The sequence below is a fragment of the Episyrphus balteatus genome, chromosome 4 (assembly GCF_945859705.1).
Source record: "Episyrphus balteatus chromosome 4, idEpiBalt1.1, whole genome shotgun sequence".
Lineage (NCBI taxonomy): Eukaryota > Metazoa > Arthropoda > Insecta > Diptera > Syrphidae > Episyrphus > Episyrphus balteatus.
In genome coordinates this window covers 78,766,382-78,792,509 of record NC_079137.1, presented here as the reverse complement: position 1 = coordinate 78,792,509, position 26,128 = coordinate 78,766,382, and the positions used below count along the sequence as shown (strand labels likewise).

Here is a 26,128-nt window from a genome sequence, read left to right as displayed (position 1 = left end):
ATGTGAAAATCTCTATACATCAACAAAATTGTGTATAGAAGTCAATCTTTAAAAGGATCAATTTTCTTACAATATATCCCAGGAAATATACACAAACATACGAATATGTGTATAGTTTATGTACATGAAATCTATTTATCTTATTAAGCTAAATAGATAATATTATGTTATGTTATGTGTGTGTATAGAAAAGATGAAAGGAATTGGAAAAACACACAATTTCATATATGACGAACCAAACGGACGAATGAATGAAGAATAACCCTTCTTCGTTGTGATGAAATAAAATTGTACGAGAGAAAGAAGATAGAGAGTTAGGTTAAGTTGAATTTGTTATTGAATAGAAATATATTGATGTTAAGGATAGGTTATATAGATTCGAGTTCAATTATAATAATTCAGAGACATTATAGAAAAGATAACAAAATAAGAAAAAAAAAAAAAAAAATAGGTAAGTAAGTGGAAATATTGATTTTGATAAACTAAGTAGATATTCTTATGAATGGTATCAGTATTAGATGAAGTTATAGATAAAAAAAAGTAAAAGCTTCAAGATAATCCAACAGTACGTTTTTATACATTTGACAGGAGTACAAATTTACCGAGTGTCTATGTATAAATTCAAAGAACTGTCAAAAGTCGAAGACCATAGACCACTTATTTTTCAGAATAAAATGGGAGTTTCCTGAAATTTGTAAATTTCATTCATAATTAAACTGAGTTCTCATTTTTCAAATGAACTAAGACCCTGCCCGGGCGCCACTCTACCCAAAGTCATGCTAAACCTGAGAATACAAAATTAACTTTGTAACAGAAACTTAGTTCAAAGTTAATCAAACCTTTAATATGAATTACATATATCTTCCAGGAAAATCTAGTACAATTAAAGATTATATTTATCTATCCTTTACAACACACTTCTTACCTAATTTATAATTAATTCGTCCTTAAGCTAAAATCAAAAACTGCATATTGCCTTACATAATAATATTTGTTTATGGAAATAAAATAATAACAACTATTATCAAATTTACTCCCTCAAAACAGTTAATGTCCGTTCATGGCATAGATAGAGAGAGTCCATTTACTGTTATTATTATTATAATATTATAAAGGCTTTGGCTTATAGAGATATATCTATATAAGGGAAGGGAAAATTTCATATTGTAAATTATAACGTGTTCTATTATCTTTTCTACACATCTCTAATGTGATGTCCTTAAATGAACTAGCACGAGCAACCACTTTAACAACAACACACACATATTCTCCCGTTCCGTTACGTTTTATGTGTTGCTATATTACAGTTTGAATAGCCGACAATATTGTATAAGCAAAATACGTGTCTATAAATACGATAATTGTCTGTTAATTTGATGGATGGACGCATGTAAATCGTGATGATGTGTTGCCATAGAACACAGATAGAATGAGATAGATAGAGAAGAGAGTGATATAGATATAGAGTGCATCTAGGGGGTGCATTGTACTAAACCCACCTACTACTCACTCATCTTACAAATATACGGCCGATAACAAATTCATTCAATCCAATCTAACCAAAGCAACCAACCAACGAACCATCAGCAACAACCAACAAGCAACCCTTAACTCATTCCAAAGTATTATAGGTTTGGTAGCACTTGAACATCTGGAATTGTGCAAATTGCAATTTGCATATTTTGCGGTTTATCCAGGATACGTGAAGAAATTTGTGTTGTCTGGAATGGAATCGCCTTTCTCTCCCTTTAAACAACAACAACAATGACACACGACGACATAACATACATATATATTATGGTTACAGGTACCCTACATACATACATATGTATAATATTGTATGTGATTCATATACATACATATAGACATAAATTGTTAATGCTTGGCGAAATGTTATGCTATGAAAAACACCAACCGCATTGGCATGCACAGATGAAATAACCCAATCACACGTATACAATAGGAACCCTATAGCATTACCATCAAATGGTGAATATCGATAAATGCATATATATCTACCATACATATTGTAAATTGGAAGCAGGATAAGAAGGAACAGCAGCAGGTACAGTACAGAGAAGGTGGTAGGTAGGAATGGTAGATGGTCACTGTGAGAATTGTAAGGGCAAAATGTCATAAATTGATTGAAGAAGACACTTAAGGGAATTCCTTGTTATTGGATTGGATTTTCGAAATAGCATGCGAGGTTTGGAGTTCGGAATCGATCTTAAATTTTTTAAATCAATTTCAATTTTGTGCTTTTAAAGTTGATGGCAATTTTTTCCTAATCGGTTGTGGATTTAAGGGGATTTTTTATTCCATTACAAAAATTCGATGTTCATGTTCAGATTGAAATATTAATTTAATTTTGTTTGAACTAGTAAATTTTTTCTATTTTCTTAACTGGGTTGAGTATTAGCCATATGTTTTTGGAGGTGTAAGGCTATTCCTTAGTAGAAATCTAGTACAATATCAACACTAAGTTGTTTTCATTTGGAGGTGGTAAACTATTCATGAGTAGAAATCTAGTACAATAACTAGACATTCTCATCTGGTGGGGCAGAAGATCCTGCGTTGATTGTTGTACTAGATTTACTAATAATCCACTTCTAGTTGAGTACAAGTGTCAAGTTTTAGTTCTACAATACAGCTACATTTGTATGTCGAGTTTGTAATGTGCTGAACGCACTCAATCGAAACGTCATTTGGATGCTTTAGACTACTTTGACGACTTCTACACGAAGACATAGACGCACAAGATGCACATAAGAGTAAAGGAGAATTCGATATTCCTCTCTCGCTTGTTTTCATGTGCATCTTGTGCGTCTAAGTCTTCGTGTAGAACCAGACTTTGAAATATATGTGTCATGACATCAGAATGGTCTTAGATCAAAAATCAATTGGACTAGATTTTTTGACATAAGCTTGGTGAAAAAACATTAGCAGCTGTCAAACATATTGGCAGCATGCAGTGATATCTAAACCAACTGCTGACCAAAGTTTTTCACCTGGTGAGCTTAACTATTGATGAATAAGGCCCTAGTTTGAAAAAAAAGAAGGCATTTTACTAGCAAAATTTCGAAATTTTAAAAGTTGATCCCTCTCAGAAATTCTGTCTAACTTTTTTAAGAGCTTTAAAGCTAAAGAGCCTCACTTGAAAAAAAACCTAAATGAAATTTTCTAAGAATACGTAAAAACCCCAACATAAATTTCTTAAAAGTAGATCCCCATATATCTTTCTCAATGATGACCCACTTGACCGCAGCTTTTAGAAATCAACAAGACACTATTTTAACCTTTGATCTAAGATTTTATTTTTCTATATCCATTTTAACAACTCAATTTCAATTAAAGAAAGAAAGATTGAAAAAAAAACCTAAGAAAAATCTCGACCTCAATTTAAAATGAAATTCATCATTCCTCTTTTTAAGAGGACCTTTCCACTTAACCAAAGCAAAAAAAAAAGTCACATACATATCTACAATACAAGACTACACCGCACATTCCTTGTGACGCCATTCATTGCCAGCAATTTCTCTCACTCGCAAAATACCTGCCCAAGTAAATTACATCTAAAAACAGAAAACACATGACACTGATGAGCAAGAGTCAATGCCTCTTAATGTCTTAAGGGAATTAAATGTTCTAAAGAGATATTTCGACCACACATTATAATCATAGAAAAGTGAAAAAGGAGGAGGAGCACAGCAGAAGACAGATAGATAGAAAATACCCGCACCCATTTCATTTTCCTTCAAGGATTCAGCAAAACTAAGTAAGCGGAACAAATTAACCCAAATTAGACATGCGGTGTCAAGGTCTATCAATCTAAGTCAAAATGATATTAGTCTGTGATCCATACACATACATACATATAATTTCCACATAGAAATTACACATAGATAACTGCGGCAATAACAACTTATGAGTCTGGTGGATTGGTGGTGTATATGTGAGTTTGGTAGGTTTACTATCTATAGATTTTAGCGAAAAAGGATATTTGCCCCACGGGAAATGGGATGAGATATAAACCGCCTCTATCTTCAGTGTGGATGGAATTCCATATGAGAGAGTGAGATATAAACTTTTTGTCTGTTAGATAGTTCTTCTTCTGATTCTGTTTATGCGGCTTTTATTTTATGATTCATCCCAAAAATTTTCAAAACCCAATTTCTAACCCCCTTCTCCCCTTTCCTCTTGTTTTGTTTTTACTTATCCTTAAAGCCGCCATATTTGATAAAAAGGGATAAAATTTATTGAAATTAATTAAGGGTAATAAATGAAATTGTGGCTAACGGCAGCGGCTGCTTTTTTGTTCACTGATTGTAATAATGTAACATGAGTACTTATAAACTCTGAAGCTGAAGGAAGAAGCCACCCATATAACCAAAACCAGCCATCAAAATATTATACGTTCATGCAGAACTATCTAGACACACACACACATTCACATATATGTATAAAACAATTATAATAACAGAACTTAATTAATGCCGTGGATAATCTTTTTTGGTTTGTAATTTCGAATTATACACTTTAGCTTTTTCTCCTATGGCATTTTTGTGTTATAGTGTCACGTGTACATAATTAAATTATTATGACTTCGAAAAGATTATTATCAAAATGTGTGATAAATTTAATACAACCCTCTTTGACTGGGATCTATTCTGTATTATAGGACGATTGGTGCATTGCTTAATGGTTATAATAGGTCGTTATTGTATTATGGATATGCTGTATGTACTAATTTTGTACTAAAAAAATAAATCACAATAAATAACGATACTTAATGTTCCTATTATTATGGAAGAGTTTTGAGCAAAAAATTAATTTTAGTACATAATGTATATCTCAATTTTAGTACAGAGAACTATGTGTACTAAGAAATATCTAAGTTTCAAAATCTATAAACTTAGACAAATATCTGTTAATTTTATCCACTATTGCAAAAAGATTATTTAGTACTAGATTCCTACCAAGATTTAATCCTTTTAACAACAATTTGGTACTAAAATTTCTTGTATCTCTTAAAAATTATTCAGAGAAAGAACATTTTGGAATTCACCAGGTAACTATTAACTATTTCCCCTAGTAAATCTCTTGAAGAAATAACTCTGGCTTTACTTTATTAAGTGAACAATCAACCCCTTTTTCGTTTGACATTTGTACTAAAATGTCTTCCTTTTTTTCCTTCATATGACAATTGCTTCAGGAAAAGCTTAGTCTGGCTTGAAGAGAAAATAGTTTTTATGTGGTTTTAGTACAAATTATTGATAATAATTTTAAGTTAACTGAGTAGGTACTAAAATTTTACAAAAAGTGTGATATTGTTGAACAAAAATAATCATACACTATAATTTTTGAATTAAATTGATTTCTCTGATTTTGATCAAATCTTTTTACACATACATACACATGTGCTAAATTTGTACTAAAAATCGTAATTACAAAGAATTACCTACTTTAGTTCAAAATATTACTTCTTTGAATTTTAATTCTTAATTTGTACTAGATACTGTATCACAAAGATTTTAGGTAAATTCTAAATAATACTTCTTTGAATCTAAGTTCTACATTTTTGTACTAAAAACATATTGAGCTGACTTAAAACATTGTATTCAGATAATTAAGTCTAATTATCCCAACTAAGAAGAAAACCAATTATCTTATATAACATCCTAAAGCGATTTTTAATGTAAACACTTAACCTCCAAAAAAATTCTCAAGTACTAATTCTGTACTAAAACTTTGTTAATCTATCATCCGTTTTGTGAAACAAATTTAAAACCAGATTAGTGATGTCAATAGGCAGGAATAACAAAGGTTTTAAAATATTATACACGTCTGCTGTCTAGATCCTTGGTATTATCCTTAAAAAAAGGTACACCTATACTTCAAATATATAAGCTAAGGATAACGCCTCTTGTATATGTATGTATACATCATCCATACCGAGGTCATGTTTTACTTAATCTTTTTCCGAGATTAAGAAGTCAAACAAAAATCCCCCATACCACTCTCTTGGGTTGTATATGTGTGTTTTCTAGAGCCAATATAATTAGCATAATATATTTTAAGCAAAAAAAAAAAAAACGAAAAACTCAATACACAATGTCCTAGGATGACACATTGTTGCTGCCGCCTCTCATTAAGCTTTGAAAACTTCTGGCACACACTGTGTGTGATAAAAAGATGAAAAACCCTAAAGCAAAATCCGAATAAAGGACCTATTGGCCTCGATGTTTGGTACTGCTCTCTAATGCTGCTATACTGATGCTACGTTGATGCTCCTGTTTCTATGAGAATTCATGAAAAAAAGCAAGCCAGGAGAGAATTCCTTTTTCCTAGCTCTCCTCTATTCTATTCTGTTCGATGCGATGGTGGAAGGCGATGATGAGGAAAAAACGTTTTTACTTGACAGCAAAAATGAGGTCAACAAGAAACATACTTTTTTTTTTCTTCATGCTTCTTCCTTTTTTTTTTTTTTCTTCTTAAAGCTTGATTGTACGTGTAATTCTAAAGAAGTATAATATTAGATAGAGGTAGGGTAGGATCTATACATAAATAGAGGAGGTGCCTTGTCTCCTTAAAAGACACCAACATCAACTTAGTAATTCTCATCGAGATTTTCTACAAAAACTGATGATAACTTTGGTTCTTTCTAAGTAGGTACGCCATTGACAGGTCCCGTATCTCTTTAGTAATGTAACTGACAAAGAGAGGGCGTGGGGGGGGGATTAAGAAGAGAATGTGTCTTTCAAAAACTTGTGTCAATATGTTTATTTAGGCATTTTATACACAAGAAGTTTACTTTTATGCGGGTTAGGTTTGAATTTGTGTTAAGCAATTTCACAAATCTGATCCTTTTTAGTAGAGTTTTGAATTGTAGTAGAGTGGTGGAGAGGTATTTTATAGGTGGTTTAGATGGGCACTGACTCGTGTTTCATGATTTTAAATCAAGAATCAAGAGGATATAGAATCAATATTGACATTTGTTACACAGCATACAAAGACGATTAATTTTAAGTTTTCTTCTCTTTCGAATTGGCCCACGTAAGTTTTGCTTTTTCTAGATTTGTCTTTTAAAACAAAAAAATAGATTTCCTCTCCCGCCCGCAAGTCAAAGGTAAATTTTTGACAGGACAAACAGGACGAGCGACGACGACGAAATGGGAGCTCTGGGGATTTGTGAAAGTTTTCTAGGTTTCGTTTACTTTATATCATCCCGCAAGACAAGACTCTTTAAACTTACAAAAAAAAAAAAAACTCAAAAAGTTAGGATACTTAGAATTCCCAAGAGCATATTTCACACAGAGATAAGTTTTCTGAGGTTTAAAAGTCAAAATGGGGGGTTGAGTTTTTGTTAAGTATTTGTAGCCTATGACATTCGTAAAACACAAACATAGTGTAGATATACCCTTAAGGATACTTCAAATATTTTTTTTTATGAAAAAAAAACTTTCAACTAATTTGGGCGCCATTTTAACTTTCCTTTAAATTATTATCACAAAGCTATGCGAACGAAGACAGCATTGAGTTGATGACCCATAGTAAGGTATTAATGCATTCCGTTATAAACTCGCTGGCCCATCATATTATCATCGTCGTTTAATCGATAACGTGTCCTTTCGCAAGATGATAATCGTATTTTGGGGTAAAGCCTCTCGGACCCATCAATTCGATGCAGCACCAGCACCACCACCAAACATAATCACAAGGACATCATAGGAACTCTGAGTATATATAAATCGATGCATTTCGTCTTTGTGAGAGAGAAATATACATCAGCAGGATGGCGAAGCACACTCACTATTTAAGGTGTTTGGCTAGTAGTATAGTTGTTTTGCATCATGGATTTTGCCAGGATAACCGCACCACATAACCGACCTTTGGGCACGTTGTTATGCAAATTGAAATAATATTATAATAGACATTTCATGTGCGTGCCTCGGTGTCCCGCTTTGTGTGGAAATGATGCTGTGTGTGGATGTGGATGCAGCTTGAGCTGATGTCGATGGTTGTTATATGGTCTTGGTTTTTCTCTATTGACTTGAATCTATCTCTCTGGGGGGGTTTTGTGCCTCCTCTTATTCTCTCTCTCTTCTATTACAATTTACGCATAAATCGTAAATTGTTCAAATAAACGGATCGTCGACGAAAGAGATAGATATAGATCGAATTGGTTGGTGGGGAGTCTCTATGGGGCACGACGAACGACGACGGTGCTTATTTGCATATTAATGCTTCTGCTGCTTGCTGCTGCATCGCACATTTTGATAGAGAGAAACTATACTATACACAACAATGCATTATTAATATTCTCAGGTTTCTTCTTTGTGCGGTGTGTATAGATAGAAGCTTTTATACATATATGTCGATGTGTATAGTTGTTGTAGTGGTATTTAGAGGTCTTATTAAGGGTTCATGGGTAGAATAATTGTGTTAAGAGGTATAATGGAAAACTTAAATGCGTATTTGACTTTTAAATATGGTAGCGCTAGGCCATCATCTGTTTAAATTAAGCGCGATTTAAAGTGGTGGGTTTGGAAAATTAGGGAAAACATTGAAGGATCTCACGTTGGGCGCCATTTAAGATGCATACAAAAGGTAGTCTTATTCAAAGCTAAAGATTAAGCGTAGAACCTGCAAATTGCTGGCTTTGTTTAAACTCTGATGATATTTGAATGGCCATTCTCTAATTTAACAAGCACATGTGCCCCTGGAATAGGCTTAATAGGATCGAAATGTTTGATTGTTGATATAAGCTCCAACTTAAACTTTTGCAATACGTTAGCTATATGAAAATATTTGTATTTATTTGATGACAAGCATAATACTTAGCCATATAGCCACACGTTGGGCGCCACTTTTGATTAAAAAAAGAAAACAAATATCATTTTACTTGGCGGAGTAAAAATCTAGGATCGTTTTTGTTAAAAAAAAAAAAAAAACAAATTAAACTTGAGACACAATTTGTGTGATTTCACGTTGGGCGCCATTTTAATGTTTTAAAGAAAAACCTGTTTGGTTTCTGCTTCAATCTTAAAAGCATAATTAATTCGGTAAAATATTGTCTCTCAATAAACGAAAGACGGAATATCAGTTAAATAATCTCACGTTGGGCGCCACTTATGACTAAAACAAAGAAAGTAAATATTTTTATACTAATGATTGGACTTGGTGGAGCAGAATTTAGAATTTTTTTTTATTGTTAAGGAAACAAACTATACTGCAAATACAATTTGTATAAGAATCCACGTTAGGCGATACTTTTTTGTGTTACGACAAAACCGTTTTGTTTCGGCAAAATTCATAAAAGTGTTGAAGGCCAGTAAAATGAATATATTTGCTATCATTAGATGAAATGAAAGACGGAATATTAATTAAATATTCTCACGTTGGGCGGCACTTATGAGGCAGGGAAATAAAACAATTTATTTAAGTAATTAAAAGACTATTAAATGGAATACTATTTGGAACTAACAATTCAAAAGAATCACCAGAGCCACTTGTCAAATACTTTTGAATCCCTATAATATCACGTTGGGCGCCATTTAACTAAAAAAAAACGTAGTTTCAAAAATATAGCTCAATAAAAACATGTTTTGCCTTCAAGAAGAAACACATAGAGGGCGTACAACAATAAAAAGTGAAATTTTAAACTATATTACAAAATTAAACGATCTCACGTTGGGCGCCATTTATGATTAAGGCTAAGAAAACAGTTTTCTAACACAATCTAACACGTCCTTAATTAGGATTGTATTTGTTAATTTATTTAGTTCAACGAATAATCTACATAAAATACCCTATTTACGATCTACATAACTGAAGATTATACTAAAACTCTTCTGATAAGCTAAGTATAAACAATTAAGTTTAACACCAATATTTTATGAAGAACCTATTAATCTTTTATCAATAATATGCCAATAATAATCAAATTTATTGCCTCATCGTTAATGATTCCTTTTAAAATTCACACCCCCAAGTCAACCCCAAAAAACATAAAAATAAATCTTTCAAAGTGACTCCACATCCGTCTTAATCTCTGTGTTTATAGCTTTTGTTCTCTGAAATGTTATGAATAATCAATGAATATATTCTTTTTATATTTTGCCTACAAATTTGTGAGCCCTTTTCAAATAACACTTAGTACCTACCAACGCGCAATAAACCTTTCAATTTTCGGGAAGAAGAAAATTTTAACTTTCCCAAGTGTCACAAAATCTCTTTATACAACTTGAAAACTATACCAAACCAAACGAACCCATTCAAAAGTGATTTTCCTCCTAAAAGTGAAGAACATAATATTATAGTCGCTATAGATTTCTATTCCCCCAAAAAAAAAACCCTTAGAACGATAAAACGAAACGATATGTACAAGTCGAGTGTATGTAGGTTTATTCGTAGAAGAAGAGAGGTATTAATTATTCATTCATTCGTGTATATTCCAATCAGAGTTTTACTTCAAACTTCCACCCTTCGCTTTAATCCCAAATGTCATCTCCTCTTTTTTGGGACTAGAAATTGAACACATCTCTTCTACATATCTCGTATATTTCCATTCAATACATACAAACGAACATATATACGTTAAAACCTTATCGACCAGGCAAAAAGAGGCTTCTATGGTCCACTGTGCCGTAAAATCCTGCCATAAACGCAGAACGAGAGAAGACACAAATAAACAAATCTTCCTATATCCGAATTCCTTCATAAAACCCAACATCCAAACTGTGTGTAGGGATGCTCTCTTGGTAGATATACCTACATTCTTTTTGTTGTTGTTCTGTTCATCTACTAGACCGAAAAAAAAAGAAAAAGGAACGACAACAACAACAACAAAAAAGTATAACCAAATCGAAAGAAATCCTTAAATGCTTCAAACAGACGTATTTCCGAAACAGTTATGTGTACGAATGTAAATGCAACCACTTTGCCGACACATTGGCTTTATTGACGTTTGCGAAATGGATGTCAGACAAGTGAGCAAGAAAAAGAGAAAGAGAGGGAGAGAGAGAGATGAATGAAGGGTAACCAAAAAATGGGGGAGAGGAATTGAAAATCCTAAGGGACTTTCTAGAGCGAATTTCTGACGATTTCTTTTCCTCCAAGTAAGAAACAGAGAAAAGCAAAAGAGGAAGAAAAAAAAATACCGTCGTCCTGTATTATTTTCTTGCCCTCGAATTGTAGAGTTGATTTATGTTCTTCCAGACGTATACATTCTCGTACAAGTATAGAATCCTAGCCATAAAAAAAAAACACTTGGGTAAAACGGGGGGCGAGATGAATCCGAAGAACCAATCAATGTTGTGGCGGGGAGTTTTTTTTTTTTGTGTTTGTTTGTTTTCGTTTCATTGCAAAAATACCATCACTTTAAAGAAAAATAGAACGCGAATAGAAGAAGTAAATAAAAATATAAAAAAAAATTAAGAAAACATTATGTAAGGGACTCGATTCGGTCACTTGGAGATGTTCATATTTGCTTTAAATAAATCTTGTTTTCTTTATATTGGTGAGCTTAATTGGATGTCTAGAAAATTTTAGTTTTTTTTTTTAATTTTATTCTTAAAAAAAAAAAAAAATTTAAATGGCGCTTAACGTGAAAAAAACAGAAAGTGGCGCCCAACGTCAACCCTTACCCAATTCATAGGAAGCAGATTCAACTGTAGAGAATCAATAAATGCAAAGCACTCAAGAACGAATTTCCTGATCCGTTTTGTATGAAATCAACAAAAAAAAAAAAACGTAAATGGCGCCCAACGTGAGTTTTTTTTTTTTTTTTTAAATAAGATGAGTTTGTATGAGATATTAACAGGTAATTACGAATGACAATCAACAACGCAATCTTAAGGAACGTTTTGACAAAGGAAGAACATATTAAACCATATTTTCTTATTATATCGTATGAAATAAATGGCGCCCAATGCGAGACTGTCACAAAATTAATTCATGACGTTTGAAGTATCACAAAAACAATGAAAGGAATTTTTTCAAGCCAACATATTTCATAAAAGAGGGAACTATAAAGTCAAGACACATACCGCGCTCTAGAAAACATCAATAGGTACGCAGTTTTTTACATTCTAAGAAAAAAAAATGCCTTATCATCTCTGTGATCTTATTTGTTTTTTGTCACGAATAAATTGCCCAATTCAAATTGAACATTTTCAAAAATCGACAAGGTAATACGATTTTCCTTGAAGTTGATTGAAGAATCATAAATGTTTATATGATAAAATCCCCAAAAAAAAAAAAAAAAATGATAGAAAAACACAAAAATATTTACCAAAACCCTCTATTTCTCACCTCCTTACCAAATAAATAGATTTATTTGAAACCGAAAAAACAAAAAAATAAACCCCTATCGTAAATCTGACACTTGATATTTTCCCCAAAACGGTGTACGTACCTACTTCAAGTCTCCCCACTTGAATAAAAACCGATTTATTCAAAAAAAAAAAAAAAAAAAATTGCACCTTTCCAAAAAAAAAAAAAATACCTTTTCTACTAGAAAGCCAACTATAACCCTCTTCAATTTATTCAGAACACTCAATTTAGTGAATAGAATTCTTCGATTGCCTTTGCAAAACCAAAAAAAAAAAATAAACGAAAATCTTGAGACTGATTATTGTAAATCGAAATAAATCGCACTTCGTAACGTCGACGTTGCCCTTGGGATAAGAATGAGAAATAGTGAGTCCTTAAAAAAATGAGGCTGGAAAGAGGGGGGGATATACAAAAAATATATACAAAACTCTAAAATGGCGCCGATTTAGTGAGAGAACTCTGTGAAAGTAGTAAAATTGAGTGAAAAGGATAGAGTCGAGTTGAAAAAAAAAATATATAAAATGATTCCATAGACGCCCTCCCCACTCCCCCTCCTCCTTAACACTTCAAACGCATAGTCTTCTTAAATTTCTTATTTTATTTTTTTTTTTTGGTTTTTATTTCTTGGTGTTGAGGCACATTATATTCAATGCCTTTGGGTTCCTTTTTCCCTAAGCGTTAGTTAAATTGAAGAGGTTTTTGCTAAAAATTTTTTTTCTCTACAAAAAAAGTGGGAGAAAGGGACGTAAAAATTGGGTTAAGGGAAGTTTCATGTTTAAGAGGACGAAATATTGTTTTTGTTTTCAAAATATTTTAAAAAAAATATTTTTAAAACTTAACAACTTGAACTTCCAAATTGAAGTGGTTTGAATTCAGAATTTTAGTAAAATTCCTTATGAAAGTTTTAAGTTTTGCGTTGGGCGCCATTTGGGATTGAACTCTAATTTGCATAGTTATGTTTCTATTAAAGAAAATGATATCGAAACCGGAATTAAAACAATACATTTAATGGTAAAATCTTGAAAGAATCCAACAATTAAGCATAAATACGAAATTTCTAGTGTTTGGTGTTGGGCGCCATTTTACGAGTTCGTAATGTTAAAGGCTTTGACGACAGCCTTTCCAAACATCTTACATTTCAATCAATAAACAATCAATAACTACCACCAATTACTTCAGAAGTGTATTAAAAGCTAAAAAAAAAAAAAAAATGGCGCCCAACGTAAAACTATAAATGGTTAAATTATAAGCGTTCGTGATGACAGATTTTTCAATTGTCTTACATTTTTATCAAACAATCAGCAATTACAACAAATCACTTCAGGAAAGTGTCTAAAGAGCCTAACGAAAAAAAAAAATGGCGCCCAACGTGAAACTTAAAAATGACAAATAATAAGCTTCATTCATGTCAGACTTTTGCAATCTTCTTCAATTTGAATTTACCAATCTATAACTACAATCTATCACATTCCACAAAGGGTATATGCCCGACCAGGCAGCGCTATACATTGACGGCAATATTTAACATTTAAATCGCTTTCATTTGCATTAAAAAAAAAATAAAAAATAAATAAACAAACAAAATCAAAATTCCACAACAGACATCACCAAGTGCAAAATAAATTTTAAAAAATTCTTATTTAAACACAACAACTATAACCACCACATACAAATAAATATTATTTTTATTTATTTGTAGGGATATGTTGGAAAAATCAACTCTAGGAAAATGGTCTCTCTGCTCGACCAAAAAATTAAAAAAAAAAAAAACAAACTATAACTATGTGTGCATTGTGGGCACATAACACATATTCCCAGAGCTTTTCCACTAATTGAAATAAATTCCTCTATGTTCGTTGACATTTTCTTCTTCCTTTTTGCCGCCATATAAATATAAACGCTATAAAATACTCCACAGTTTCGTCTTGTCACTACGACACGAAGCTATAAGGGTGGAAGAAAAGGGCGGGAAAGATAATAGTGCCCATTCCCTTTCCCTCTAAAGACTCATCATCATCATACAACAGTATGCCTTTAAGTACTCAACCAACATCTAACATCAAATCATCCGCAAACCTACGACTATAAGGACAATTCAATCCTCTTCTTCTAGTTCTTGTTTGCATATTATTTTCAAAATTATGTATGCTTCCGCCACCGCCGCATATATTCAATGCCACACACAAGTCTTGTGACTCTTCCTTCGAATCATCAGTCAAGTAAGTTGCATTTCTCTACATATGAGCAACACAGCAATATACAAGCATATACAAAACATAACAAAACAAAACAAAATACAAGCAAAAACAAAAAAAAAAAAAAAAAACTTTGAATGAATATGTATATTTAGAGTGCTGGGGCTGGAAGGTTTAAGACTCTACGTCATCATAACATTCTGCTAAACAAAGAGCAGCAAAGTAGGTATAGGTTAGGAATGAACGTTCTTCTTGTTGTTGTTGTTTTTTTTTTGTCGTCATCATCATCGTCAACGTGCATGATGTGTGCTTATAATGAAGGAATTTCAGCTGAATATATTATTTGCATTTAGTAGCATAAGGCAAGGAGAGAGAGCATTTGAATATTTTCCTGTTCGCCAGTCCTTTAACGGTACATTTTCTATGTTTTGTGTGTTACTCACTAATTATTTATAATGTATATACGTCGTACTTGTTTTTTTTTTTTTTGTTTTTTACTGCTTTTTGTTCCTTTTTTTTAGTGCATAACTTAACCACCAATCTGTGGCGGATGTGACGGCAAATGGATGCGGTTCCGTTTCGCCTATGCATATGCATTAATTACCGCCCACCAACTTGTCGTACTTTTTTTTTGCTTTAATTTCTTTTGTATATGAAAGAAAATTCCTTCAGTTTTTTTTCAAGTTCGAGTAATTATTCATGCGTAGTATATATCCTTGAATGCATTATATAAAAGATATAATTCATATCCTGAGCTGAACGTATATCCTTAATTAACATATTTACATGTATATTTAAAATGTACAGTGCAGTTTTTTCTCTCTCTTTCGTCTTGTTGCATATTTTCAGGCGACTTTTTTTTTTTACAAAAAAAGATAAGTATCGGTATGTGTTGTGTATAAGTATGTTTTGTGTTGTGTTGTATGTTCCTGGTAAAGCAATTACCCCTCTATGGCACCTTCACAAGGATGTGCCTTATGTGATGTCCTTATTTTTTCACAACTTAGACAGACCTAGAGAGTGATTTTTAAGTAAGGAAATGCGATTTCTTCGCGGTATTCCGCACTTTTTCTTTTACCAGCATAAAATAATAATCCAATGCCAACAACACAAACATGCCTTTAAGGAGTCATTTCCTTGGTGTCATTATCGAAAGGAGACACAAAAATAAAACGGCAAAGGTAAATTCATGTATATTGAGCGTAGTACCGTTAGCGTTACCGTAACCATCACCGCCATGTACACAGTACTACAGTGCATTATCCTCTCACACTTTTGTGTTTGTCGCTAGTGTCGCATTCCTGCACACATTTCATACATACATTTAAACATCCTTTATACACTTCCTTTTTTACTTTAAACGGAAAAAGGACGTAGAAGTTGGTTGGAAATAAAAAAAAAAGGATCTCAATGGTATGAAAATAGAAACTGTTTTACGTTTGCTTTTGCAAAATCTCCCCGGGGGAGTCTTTAAGCAACCAAGATGCCTTATCTCATAGTACACCCTTCATGTGGGTGTGGGGTATGGAAAAAAGGACATTTTTTTTTTGCCTATTCTCTAACCAAACCTCTCCCCCTCCCTCAACTTTTAGACTTGTTTCTTATTTTTGTTACTCGTCTTGTTTTGTAGAAGCAAAATAAAAATTTCGAGAGTTACTTTTTTTTTTTTTGCTTTCTTCTTTCGTAACCGTTGTTTTTTGCTTTTTCATTATTTTTTTTTTATTTTTGTCGACATCCCCTTTTTTTTTCTACAGCCCCTGGGGGCCTAGGCGCTTGAAGAATGGCGGCGGCGGTGGTAGTGGTGGAACAGAGAGTCGTCGTCTACGGTCGCAAGTAGAAAGAAGATCAAATTGTGTGTGTTTGTATATTTTTTGCATATATTTGCTAAAGTTTTGATGTAAATCTCGAAAATCCGGTGCTTTTTTCAAACATTTTATCTAAAACGCCTTCTCTTCTATACACAACACACAACAACAAGAGAAAACGCCAGTGGAGGCCCCTAGGGGGCGGTGAACGTGTTAGCTTTATGTTTCTTTCTTCGACTTTTCTTTTTTCCATGAATATTTTTTTTTTTGTATTTTTATATTTCTTCTTGTTTTTATTTTTTTTTTATTAAAAAAAAAAAAAAACAAGTGGAGGCCAAAAGAAAGTAAAAAAGTAAAAAAAAAAAAATATATATAAAAATGTTTAGAAATGCGCTGCGTGTATTTAGATGTTAGGTTTTATTTAAGTCAGTTCTGAGAGGAGATATGTGTAGCTACTGTGCGCTAGCTATGTTTCAGCTTGTTAGTTTTTTTTAAAGGCATAGGGACGAGAGAAAGCATATTATAAAGCTTTGGATAAAGATTGTATTTGTTTTTTGTTTTTTTTTTTACTTTTTTATTTCTGCTTGAAATCCACAAAAGGACGAAGGACATCGTGTTTGCCTTTATTTTTTGCCTTATGGTTGTTTTTGTTTTTGTATTTTTTCAAAATTGCGCTGAATGTATTTTGTCTTCCAGAAAAGGTGACAATATGCATGGAATCTTTTGCACATTTTCATCATCATCATCATCGTTTGTTATTCATATTTCTTTTTTTTTTTATTTTTTTTTTTTATTTCAAAGTATACTTTTGTGCGTTTGTTTTCGACTGGGGAATTTGATGTCTTTTGAATATATGAGACTACTTCCATTAGTCAGATGTAGGCTAGTAAGACAAGAAAGATATACAGAGGTAATGGGCTTTTCTTTCTTTTTTTTTTTAAGTTTTTTTTTTGTTAATGTAGGGAATTGTCATTGTTTTGTTTGTTATATTGAACAAGAGTATTCTTGTGTTCAATTTTTTGAACATAAAGAATAGGTAATTTAAGTTTTCTCTAAGTGGTAAATGTTTCTTAATACTTTAAAAGTCTATATTTCTATATATTGAAAGAATGAACTAAATGGCGCCCAATGCGGGACACTTTCAGTCTTTTTATAGACATAAAGAAATTCATTCTTTGAAAAAAATAAAGAAGCACATGGTTAAAGGGAAAATAGGTAAATAGGTTAGTATAGAATTTTATGTTGATTAAATAAGAATCATCAAAATTTATTATGAGTGGCGCCCAACGTGAGACCATACTTATTTTATTAGTCTAAATTGCACCAAAGAAAACCATAAAATAACTCAACTTATTTCCAAAGTTTAAGCTACAAATGTCTCCCGAATCAATCAATTCCAATTGAAAGTAATATTTGCATCGTAATTTATAGTGAAAATGGCGCCCAATGTGAACCTTTTATATGGGGGAGACACAATTCGTTCAAGGAGAATCATAAGCTGAGAAAATGTAAAACTCAGTTGGCAAACAACGTACTTTTTTAAACTATTTAATTCACTAATGTTTTAAAAGTGAAGAGTGGTTTATAATAAATGGCGCCTTACGTAGAATCGGTTTTTCTTGTTGTCAAACGTTGATACAACATTGAAGTAAATCTTAAACATTCCTGAATTCTAAGTGACGCATCTCAGATATTTGCTTATGTTTATCAGAATTTTGATTAGTTTCAAAGCTTTCGTCCACCGTTGGGCTCCATTTAACTATTTTTTTTTTTTTGTTAATTAGCTGAATTGCTTAGATAATTGTGCAAATTGAAACAAGAACAAACTTCCAATGACTAAACATCCACTTTCATCAATGCAAACATCAAATCACTAACTAAAACAACATTACACACACACACACACAATACACAAACAAGTAACAATAAGTTCTCTATCATCATTATTTTAGTTTAGCTATTTATTCAGGGAAAATATTTTCACATAGATCACAGACAATATTATCCTGCTGCAACTTGAAGTTTTATTTACAATTCTGCTTCGTCCTCCTGCCACAGTCCCTATAAAATCACTCTGCCAAAAACTTTAAATATTTCACGATAGGATGTTATTGTGCACACTAATACTAACAACCCTTGCCATTTTAAAACAATATACAGAAATCTAAGCGAGTTCAAATTGCAATCTAAATTGTAGGTAGGTACCTATGAAAAGCGTTTTCTGTGTACTAGATTGGGTTGAAACGTTATAGTTTTTTTTGTTTTGTATGTTGTTTCAACTGTTTTTCTTTGTTCATACAAAATTTCTGCTGTACCAAGCATTTATCAACAATTCAGTTTGTGTGTTGTCCATTTCTGTAGTGTTGTTTTTTTGTTTTTGTTTCAAAACATAATTCTACAAACGACGACGAACGATGACCTAAGCTTTGGATAGTGAATGTGTAAACGCAGCACAAAATGCACATACAAAGATCAACTTAAAGCTTTGCAAAGGCCACATGTCATTTAAAATGACACAAAAGCATCATAGACATATATACAGAGCATCATTGAATTGGAGAAAAACAACAAAAAAACAAGCAAAAAAAAACAAAAATGGAGGCAACATGCCATTGTTTGGCACACATTGACTATGGCATAGAATATATATATTTTTGTTTGTGTGTAAAAGAGTGTATGAATGATTGTGTGTGGTTATCGATTTGCCCAAAAAATATATAACTCCTAAAAGTATACTATGGTTTTTAGTTTGGATAGGTTGAATGGAACGTTGGGTTGGCTGGGGTTAAAGAAGCAGCAACATCAGCTGAATGCTTTCAAAAAAAGAGACTCCTCTCGTTTAATATACATACATATATCCACACGTGCATATAGTAAATGTATAGTTTGGCTTTGCGAATAAAAACAGGATTTACAGTCCTTTTGGATGAGAGAGTTCCAAGAGTATAGGGGAGGTGGGGGCAAAGCATCAGAACCAAGCTAAAAGGGAACACTCGAGAGCTTTAAATTGGTTAAGTGCCACATACTTATAGGCTTTTTTTTTTGCCAAGAGTGTGTATAGTATATAAATTTCTGTATAGATATGTAGAGAGAGGTATTTTTGTAGCATACTTTCAGGTGAAATAAAAGTGAACGCCAAGGGAATGTAAATCTACTCATACACACACATTCACTCAGTTAAGTCTGCAAAGTTCGTTTTGTAGTTTTTCTTTTTTTTTTACCATTTTCTGGATTATTTATCATCGCCCCCTGAAGCTTAATAAAGCCATTGGTAGATAGTTTGCTCCATGGTGTTTATATGTGTACTACTATGGGTATGCAATGAAAATTGCAAAAAAAAGTAAAAAAAAAAAAAAATAGCACAGCAATTTATAAAAATATGCCAATATGGAAAATATTGTGTGAATGGGATTTTCTTTACATTTTTTGGCTCTTATTTTGTTTGTTCAGTCGGCTTTTTATCATCATTTTTTTTTACTTCTTTCATTTTTATTTTACAACTAAATATGTATATATGGATTTTTATCCCCCCTTTATTAAGTGAGTGGCATAGAGAGTATAGAGAGATGGCCAAAAGGGTGTAAAAAGTGAGGGTGGCGGCAGAGGGCGCTGGGAGGCAAGTTACTTTGATGCTAGGCTAGGGTAGGTACTGCATCAAGGCACAGATCTCGTTGCATCGTTGTTCTCCATACGTTGTGAATTGGTTGACTTTTCAATTTGTTTTCAAGTGTGCGATGCACAGATGAGAGGAATAAAAAAATAAATAAATACAGGCAAGCAAAAAAAAAAAAAATATACGATATAAGGAAAAAAAAATACGATATAAGGAAAATAGGACGAAACTGGATTATTGTGTGTATATTTTTCAGGACTCTATTTTTTTTTATTCTTTCCATGCATGCTATTGGCGGAATCTCTATATTTGTACACCTATCTCGGTACGTACGAAAAAAACTTATGGTAGAAAAGTAAAATGCCTGTGGTTGGATTTCTAGGCTGGGATTTAAATATTTTCCCTCTATGCCAGGATGAATAATGCGCTATAAATCCGTATGCACCTAACGGCTAGTTTGCATAGTGCACCATAGACTCTATCCCATCGCACAGAATACAAAAAAAATATAGATTGGCAAAAAAAAAAAAAATATGAATCTACTAGAAGGTCGTAAAAAATGGATGAAAAAGGGGGATATTATAATTTATTATTGTACTATTCTCTCGTTGCACTATACTTTTTTTGCATATTATTTTTCCCAAGCACTAAAGGAGTGGCAGACTGTTGCGGCACAGTATGGGGATATGGCGCAGAAGAAGAGGTAGAGAATGCAAATTTGCACAAAAATAAAAAAAAATGTATACGCTTTGAAGGAATTATGAGGAGGGCATAATGAAGAGAAATTCAGATATCTACTTGCAATTAATTGACATTGACAGCTGAAATTTAGAGTTTGAGTTTTTATTCAGTTTTTTTTTTTTTTTTTTGTATTGAATCTATGAGGTTTATGTTTTGCGAGAGGGTGGAAATATGTTTTGATGATGAGAGAAAAAAAAAATCGTTCAAGTGAAATCGAGTGAAAGTAAAGAGTGACACTTGAATGCAATTGACATTAAATAGATGTTAAGTTGACATTTTGTGTCATTTTTTTATGTTTTGTTCAGTGTTTTTTTTTTTTGCGGAAAGCATAGAACAATGTCCCTCAAATACCATAAAAGCCTACTTAATATAACTGAAAAGTGGCGCCCAACATGGGATCTAAAGTAGAAATTTTTAAATTAGGAGAGTTATGCTATTTGATTGATTGGGAAATCGTGAAAATGAAACATAGGCACTTAAAAGATAACTTGAATTTTTTAATATTGGCGCCCAACGTGAGATAAAAAAAAAATTACTGTGCAAATAAAAGGACAATGGACAACGATAACAATAACAAAGCACATTGCATTTGGAAATTGGTTAATAAATGTTAACGGTTTGAACTTGGTTCTATTTAATAAGTTTAAGTGGCGCCCAACGTGAAATCTAGAACTGAAAGTTTGAATTCGTGTAAGTCTTACAAATCTAGACACATAAAATATAATTTGAAACAACTTTCAAAAATGGCGCCCAACGTGAGATTAAAAAGAATAAAGAGACAATGGCTCACCGTTAGATTTAGAACCAAATGAAGCTAGAGATGCAATTTTTGGATAAATTTACTCAAATTCAACAAACCCAGTCACAGAGAATAGGGTTTAAAATAGCTTTTAAAAAAGTGGCGCCCAACGTGAGATCTGAAATAATTAATTTTTAATAAAGTGGCACCCAATAAAGAAATTTAAATAGAACTTTGTCATTTTGACGCAAAGATACAAAAGAGAAATTGTTTCGAAACAAAAGTAAAAAGTGGCGCCCAATGTGAGATCTTAAGCAGTTAATTTGCAAATGAGTAAACGACACTTTAACAGTTGCAAAACGCAGCTTAGTACTCAATAGTAGGTTCTTTTTCATAACTTCAAAATGGCGCCCAACGTGAGTTTAATAGTTAAAAAGACAGATAAATGTAAATGTCTTAATTGCAACATACGTAGAGGACTAAGAAAGTATGAAAAAAAGTATGAAAACCCCCACAGAACTAATACTTTTATATCTCATTTTAAATATTAGAAAAATTCCCACAAAGAGCCTTGGGTAATAAAATACTTCTTATTTCCTTACATATCGACTCAAAAAAATAAAGTAAAATAAAAAATAAATAAAATCTACTTACTTAAATTACCGCTAGGAATGTAAACGTTGCCCGATGGCGTTCGTACCAAACACGATGGCTCAAAATCTACTCCCAAATCACTTGGGTTACCAGCTAAACGACCATTATTCATTCGATTCATTGTTGGATTCCTCGGTGGGACATCCGGTGGTGCCGATGGCGTAACTCCTTCAAGGAGACAGCCTGCAAAAAGAAAATACAATACAATTGTTTTATAGGATTCTTTTTCAAAAAAAAAAAAACTAACTACATAGCTACTAGTTTGTTTTGTTTTAATAAAATTCATTGTTTCATTTCTTAATTCTGTCTTTCCTAACCAGAGCAGTGTTTGGTCTTTTTTTCGGTTGGATTTTTGTATTTTTTTTTGTGTGATGCCAACACTACTAAATTCAACAAGAAAAAAAAAAAAAAAAAACAAACAAAAGCTAACATTTCATTTGCAACAGAGTAATAACACTTGTCGTACAGTAGAAGACATGAGAAGAGCACTGAAGCTGGCTGGTTAGCTGGCGCTGGCTTTGGCTTTGGCTCTGGCTGGATTGGCTCTGACTAGATAAGCTTCTTACAAAAGCTATCGCAATGAATAATAAAAGAGACGACATCGCATTGCAAAGAAAAGAGCAGCATATCTTCTTGTGAAAATAAAAGAAAAGACAACAACAACAAAAAAAAAAAACTAGCAAAAAAAAAAAAAAATTGAAATGAAAGAGAATAAGTAGCGAAGGATAAATGAATTCCTTTGGATTAACCTTACGCCATCACCGACACATCTCACCCACTGCCGTCGGCAGCAGTACTATTTTCTAGCAAACATACATTGTGTTTACCCCCTAAAGACAAGGTTTGTATTGTACTGTACTGCTTTTATAGATCCTCATCTCTCTCTCTCTCTCTCTTTCTCTTTCACTCTCCGCGTTCTAGAACTGTGTCGCTCATTGTAGTAGACACTAAATCCTATTTGCGGTTACAACAAGAGCAAAAGCAGAATCTTGGAGTGAGTGGAGTGGAGAAGAACTAGGATGCCAACGAAATTATTTATTCCCTTGTTGCAGTGTCACTTGGAGTGTATTTTAAACTTGCTTAGAGGTTATGTCACCCTTTTTTTGTGTTCAGTTCTGGTTTTTAGCCCCGCCGTTGTGATGTTGTGCAAGGATTTTAATCCTTTAAAGGATTTTTTTTTTTTGGGCGCCATCTACTGTCAAATTAAAACTCTTTTTCATTCTTATTGTTATTATTTTCGTGGTGTGTGTGTTTTTTTTTGTCTATTCTATTCTTTTGCATCTGGCAATTCAATCAATGTTGATGAGTTGACAAACGAACCGAATATCTAGAAGTGGGAGAATTGACAAATTTAAATATTAAAAAGCGAAAAAAAAGTACTAAAAAAAAACTTTTTTTTTTGTTGCCCTTCTCATCCGAGTAATCCAATTTGCCATATTCAGCAGTATTACTCTATACAACAGACTTAACTATATAAGAGAAAAGAAATATACAGACAGACTACTGAGAGATACGATTAAACGAGAATGAACCAAAAATACAGAAAAATAAAAAAAAGAGCCCCCACAGCCACAGCAGCACATCCAGAGACAAGGAGCAGCTTTAGGTTTATATGATATTTTGTACGAGAGTATATACCTATACTCTCGAATATATGCGAGATGCTTTTGGTTAAAATCACCGTTGATGATATTCAAAAATATTCAACGGGATAATAATAAATTTTCAGTCGAATAGAAAATTGTAAGCCCTTTATAGGCTTAGATCCACTCTGGCAATTTTCAGACCAAACGGAATTAAAAGAGGATTTTCGTGGTTATTTTGAAGTTTTTTTTCTTTTTTTTTTTAACGGTAACGAAGATTTTTTTTTTTGAGAGGAGGGCTGTAATAGCGTTAGAAAATCTAAATGAAAGTTTTCTTATGATATTCACAAAGTTATGTAAGCTTTTTGAAGTGATTCTGTTTTTTAATTTTTTGTGCAGAAGTGAGTTGAAAAATATAAAAAGTGGCGCCCAACGCTGGATCTTCTTTGATGAGAAATTTAAAGACGATTAAGAGAGAATGAAAACAATGTATACATTTGAATTGAATTTGTGAAAAAAAAAAACAAAACGAATTATAATAAATTTCCAAAAATTGAAAAATGGCGCCCAACGCGAGATTTCATTTGAGAGGGAATTGGCAGTTGTATAAGATAGAATTTAAAAAAATGCCTTTTGTAATATGATATTTTTGTAATATGACTTCAAAATCTTATAAATTATCATAAAATGTTATAAGTGGCGCCCAACGTAAAACCATTTTTGAATTAAAGATGTCAGTTAAGACCAAGATGTTTTCTTGTTTTCCAATGATTTGTTTCAAACAATGGTAAAATATCATAAATAAACACAAATTTAAAAAAGTGGCGCCCAACGAAAACATTCTATTTTTTCTTAGAATGAATTATCCACTTGATCAAGATAAGATTCAAACATTTGTCTGCCAAACTTGATAAAAAAAAAACTGTTCAAAATATGAAAAGTGGCGCCCAACAGAATATTTGATATTAATGAAAACAGAGACTTGGTCAAGATAAACACACATGAAACGTCAGAACTGTCAATTCAATTAAATTAAAATTTACTGTTATAGCAGATGTATTGAAATAACGGTACATAGTAAATTATACTTCGAAACAAAGAAATTCTGCACAGAAAGTTCATGATTACTTCATTGTTATAGGATCTTTCAAAAATCGTGAATGGGCGTTTTTTATTCCCTTAAAACAAAAATTTTTAAGTCCCCCAAGCTTCCGCAAAACGGTATAGATATTGGTCATCTGTTTTTCAAACAACAATGTTGCAATATTTCTTTGTGTTTTAATGACGTCCACTTAACATTCATTCAAATGGCTGCAACCGTGCAGTTAAAGTCATTCGAAATGGCCACTAAACGCACCACATATAATGTTTTGAATTCGCATTCAAAACAACAACTTAAAGATCCTAGCACGAGTTATTGTATGCAGTTCAAGCACCAGCATCCAGCAGCAAAATCTTTAATATCTCTGACGGGCAAAACTAACTCGCCAATCAACGAACATTTTCCCCTCGAGTTGATTGCCTTCATTAAACTCCCGAATAACGCCTACAGTCAAGTCGTCGTCGATTTCTTGCATGAATTTTGAACATACATATACTTCTCTCTCCTGTGTCGCGTCTTATGTTAGAGGTATACCTTCCTATACGTTTTATACGGTTCATTGATTATACCCTCTAATATGGGGGACTATGGTAGAGTTAAGATTGAATATGGAAGTCAAACTCCCGCAAAAATAAAAAAAAAAAACTTCCACGCAGATCAAATTCCCCCCAAAACTGAAGAAAGATACAAAAAAAAAAGGAAATACGATTTCCTCCTTTATACAATTATTATGCATAAATTAGAGTAGCAAACGTCCACATATATGCACAGACTCAGGTAGCGTCATGTGGGCGTCATGTTAGTGTGGTGTATGTAGATATGTTGCGCTCCGATTTAAAATTCCACCAAATTACATCCGTGCGGCTCCCCGCTTCTTAGGTTTTTTGATTTTGTTATTTTTTCTTCCTTGGACAGCCACCACGAACCAAAAGACTTTATATAACCGACCTCCCTGAATGTAAAAAGTTTCACCGAACTTTTTTTTTTGTTTTTTGTTTTGATGATGATAAAATTATTCAATTCACATCACGAAATGCACGTCTCATCTACAAAATATAAAAAGAAACAAAAAAATCATACACAAAGGGACTGACACATTTTGATGCGGGTATAGAGTATAGAATCCTCTATGATGCCATAACGTGTAAGACCCACATAGCATAACACTGACTGACATCCCAGGGACTATATTCTTTTATTCTTTCTTCCTTTTTCGACAGGTTACATAAGGTACATTACAATGATGTGAAATAAAAAAGAAGAAAGAAACGGGACGAGCAAAAGCCGAAAGTTCTAAGTAGTTTGTCAATATTTACTTATACTATTGCTCTCGCTCTCTTTATAATACACCTCCCTTATTTTT

At 32.6% G+C, this 26,128-nt stretch overlaps 1 protein-coding gene across 7 annotated transcripts in view; it reads right to left on the bottom strand.

Annotated features, from left to right (window-relative positions):
* Positions 1 to 26,128, bottom strand: part of LOC129917979 (teneurin-m) — a 666,088-nt gene that overhangs the window by 30,457 nt on the left and 609,503 nt on the right. For 6 of the 7 annotated variants that reach the window (XM_055998249.1, XM_055998248.1, XM_055998250.1 and 3 more), the window contains one exon: positions 22,081 to 22,263. The exons of the other annotated variant lie outside the window; for it this stretch is intronic. In XM_055998249.1, the coding sequence (XP_055854224.1) occupies positions 22,081 to 22,263 (183 nt within the window). The remainder of the gene's footprint in view (positions 1 to 22,080; positions 22,264 to 26,128) is intronic. 7 annotated transcript variants of the gene reach the window in all.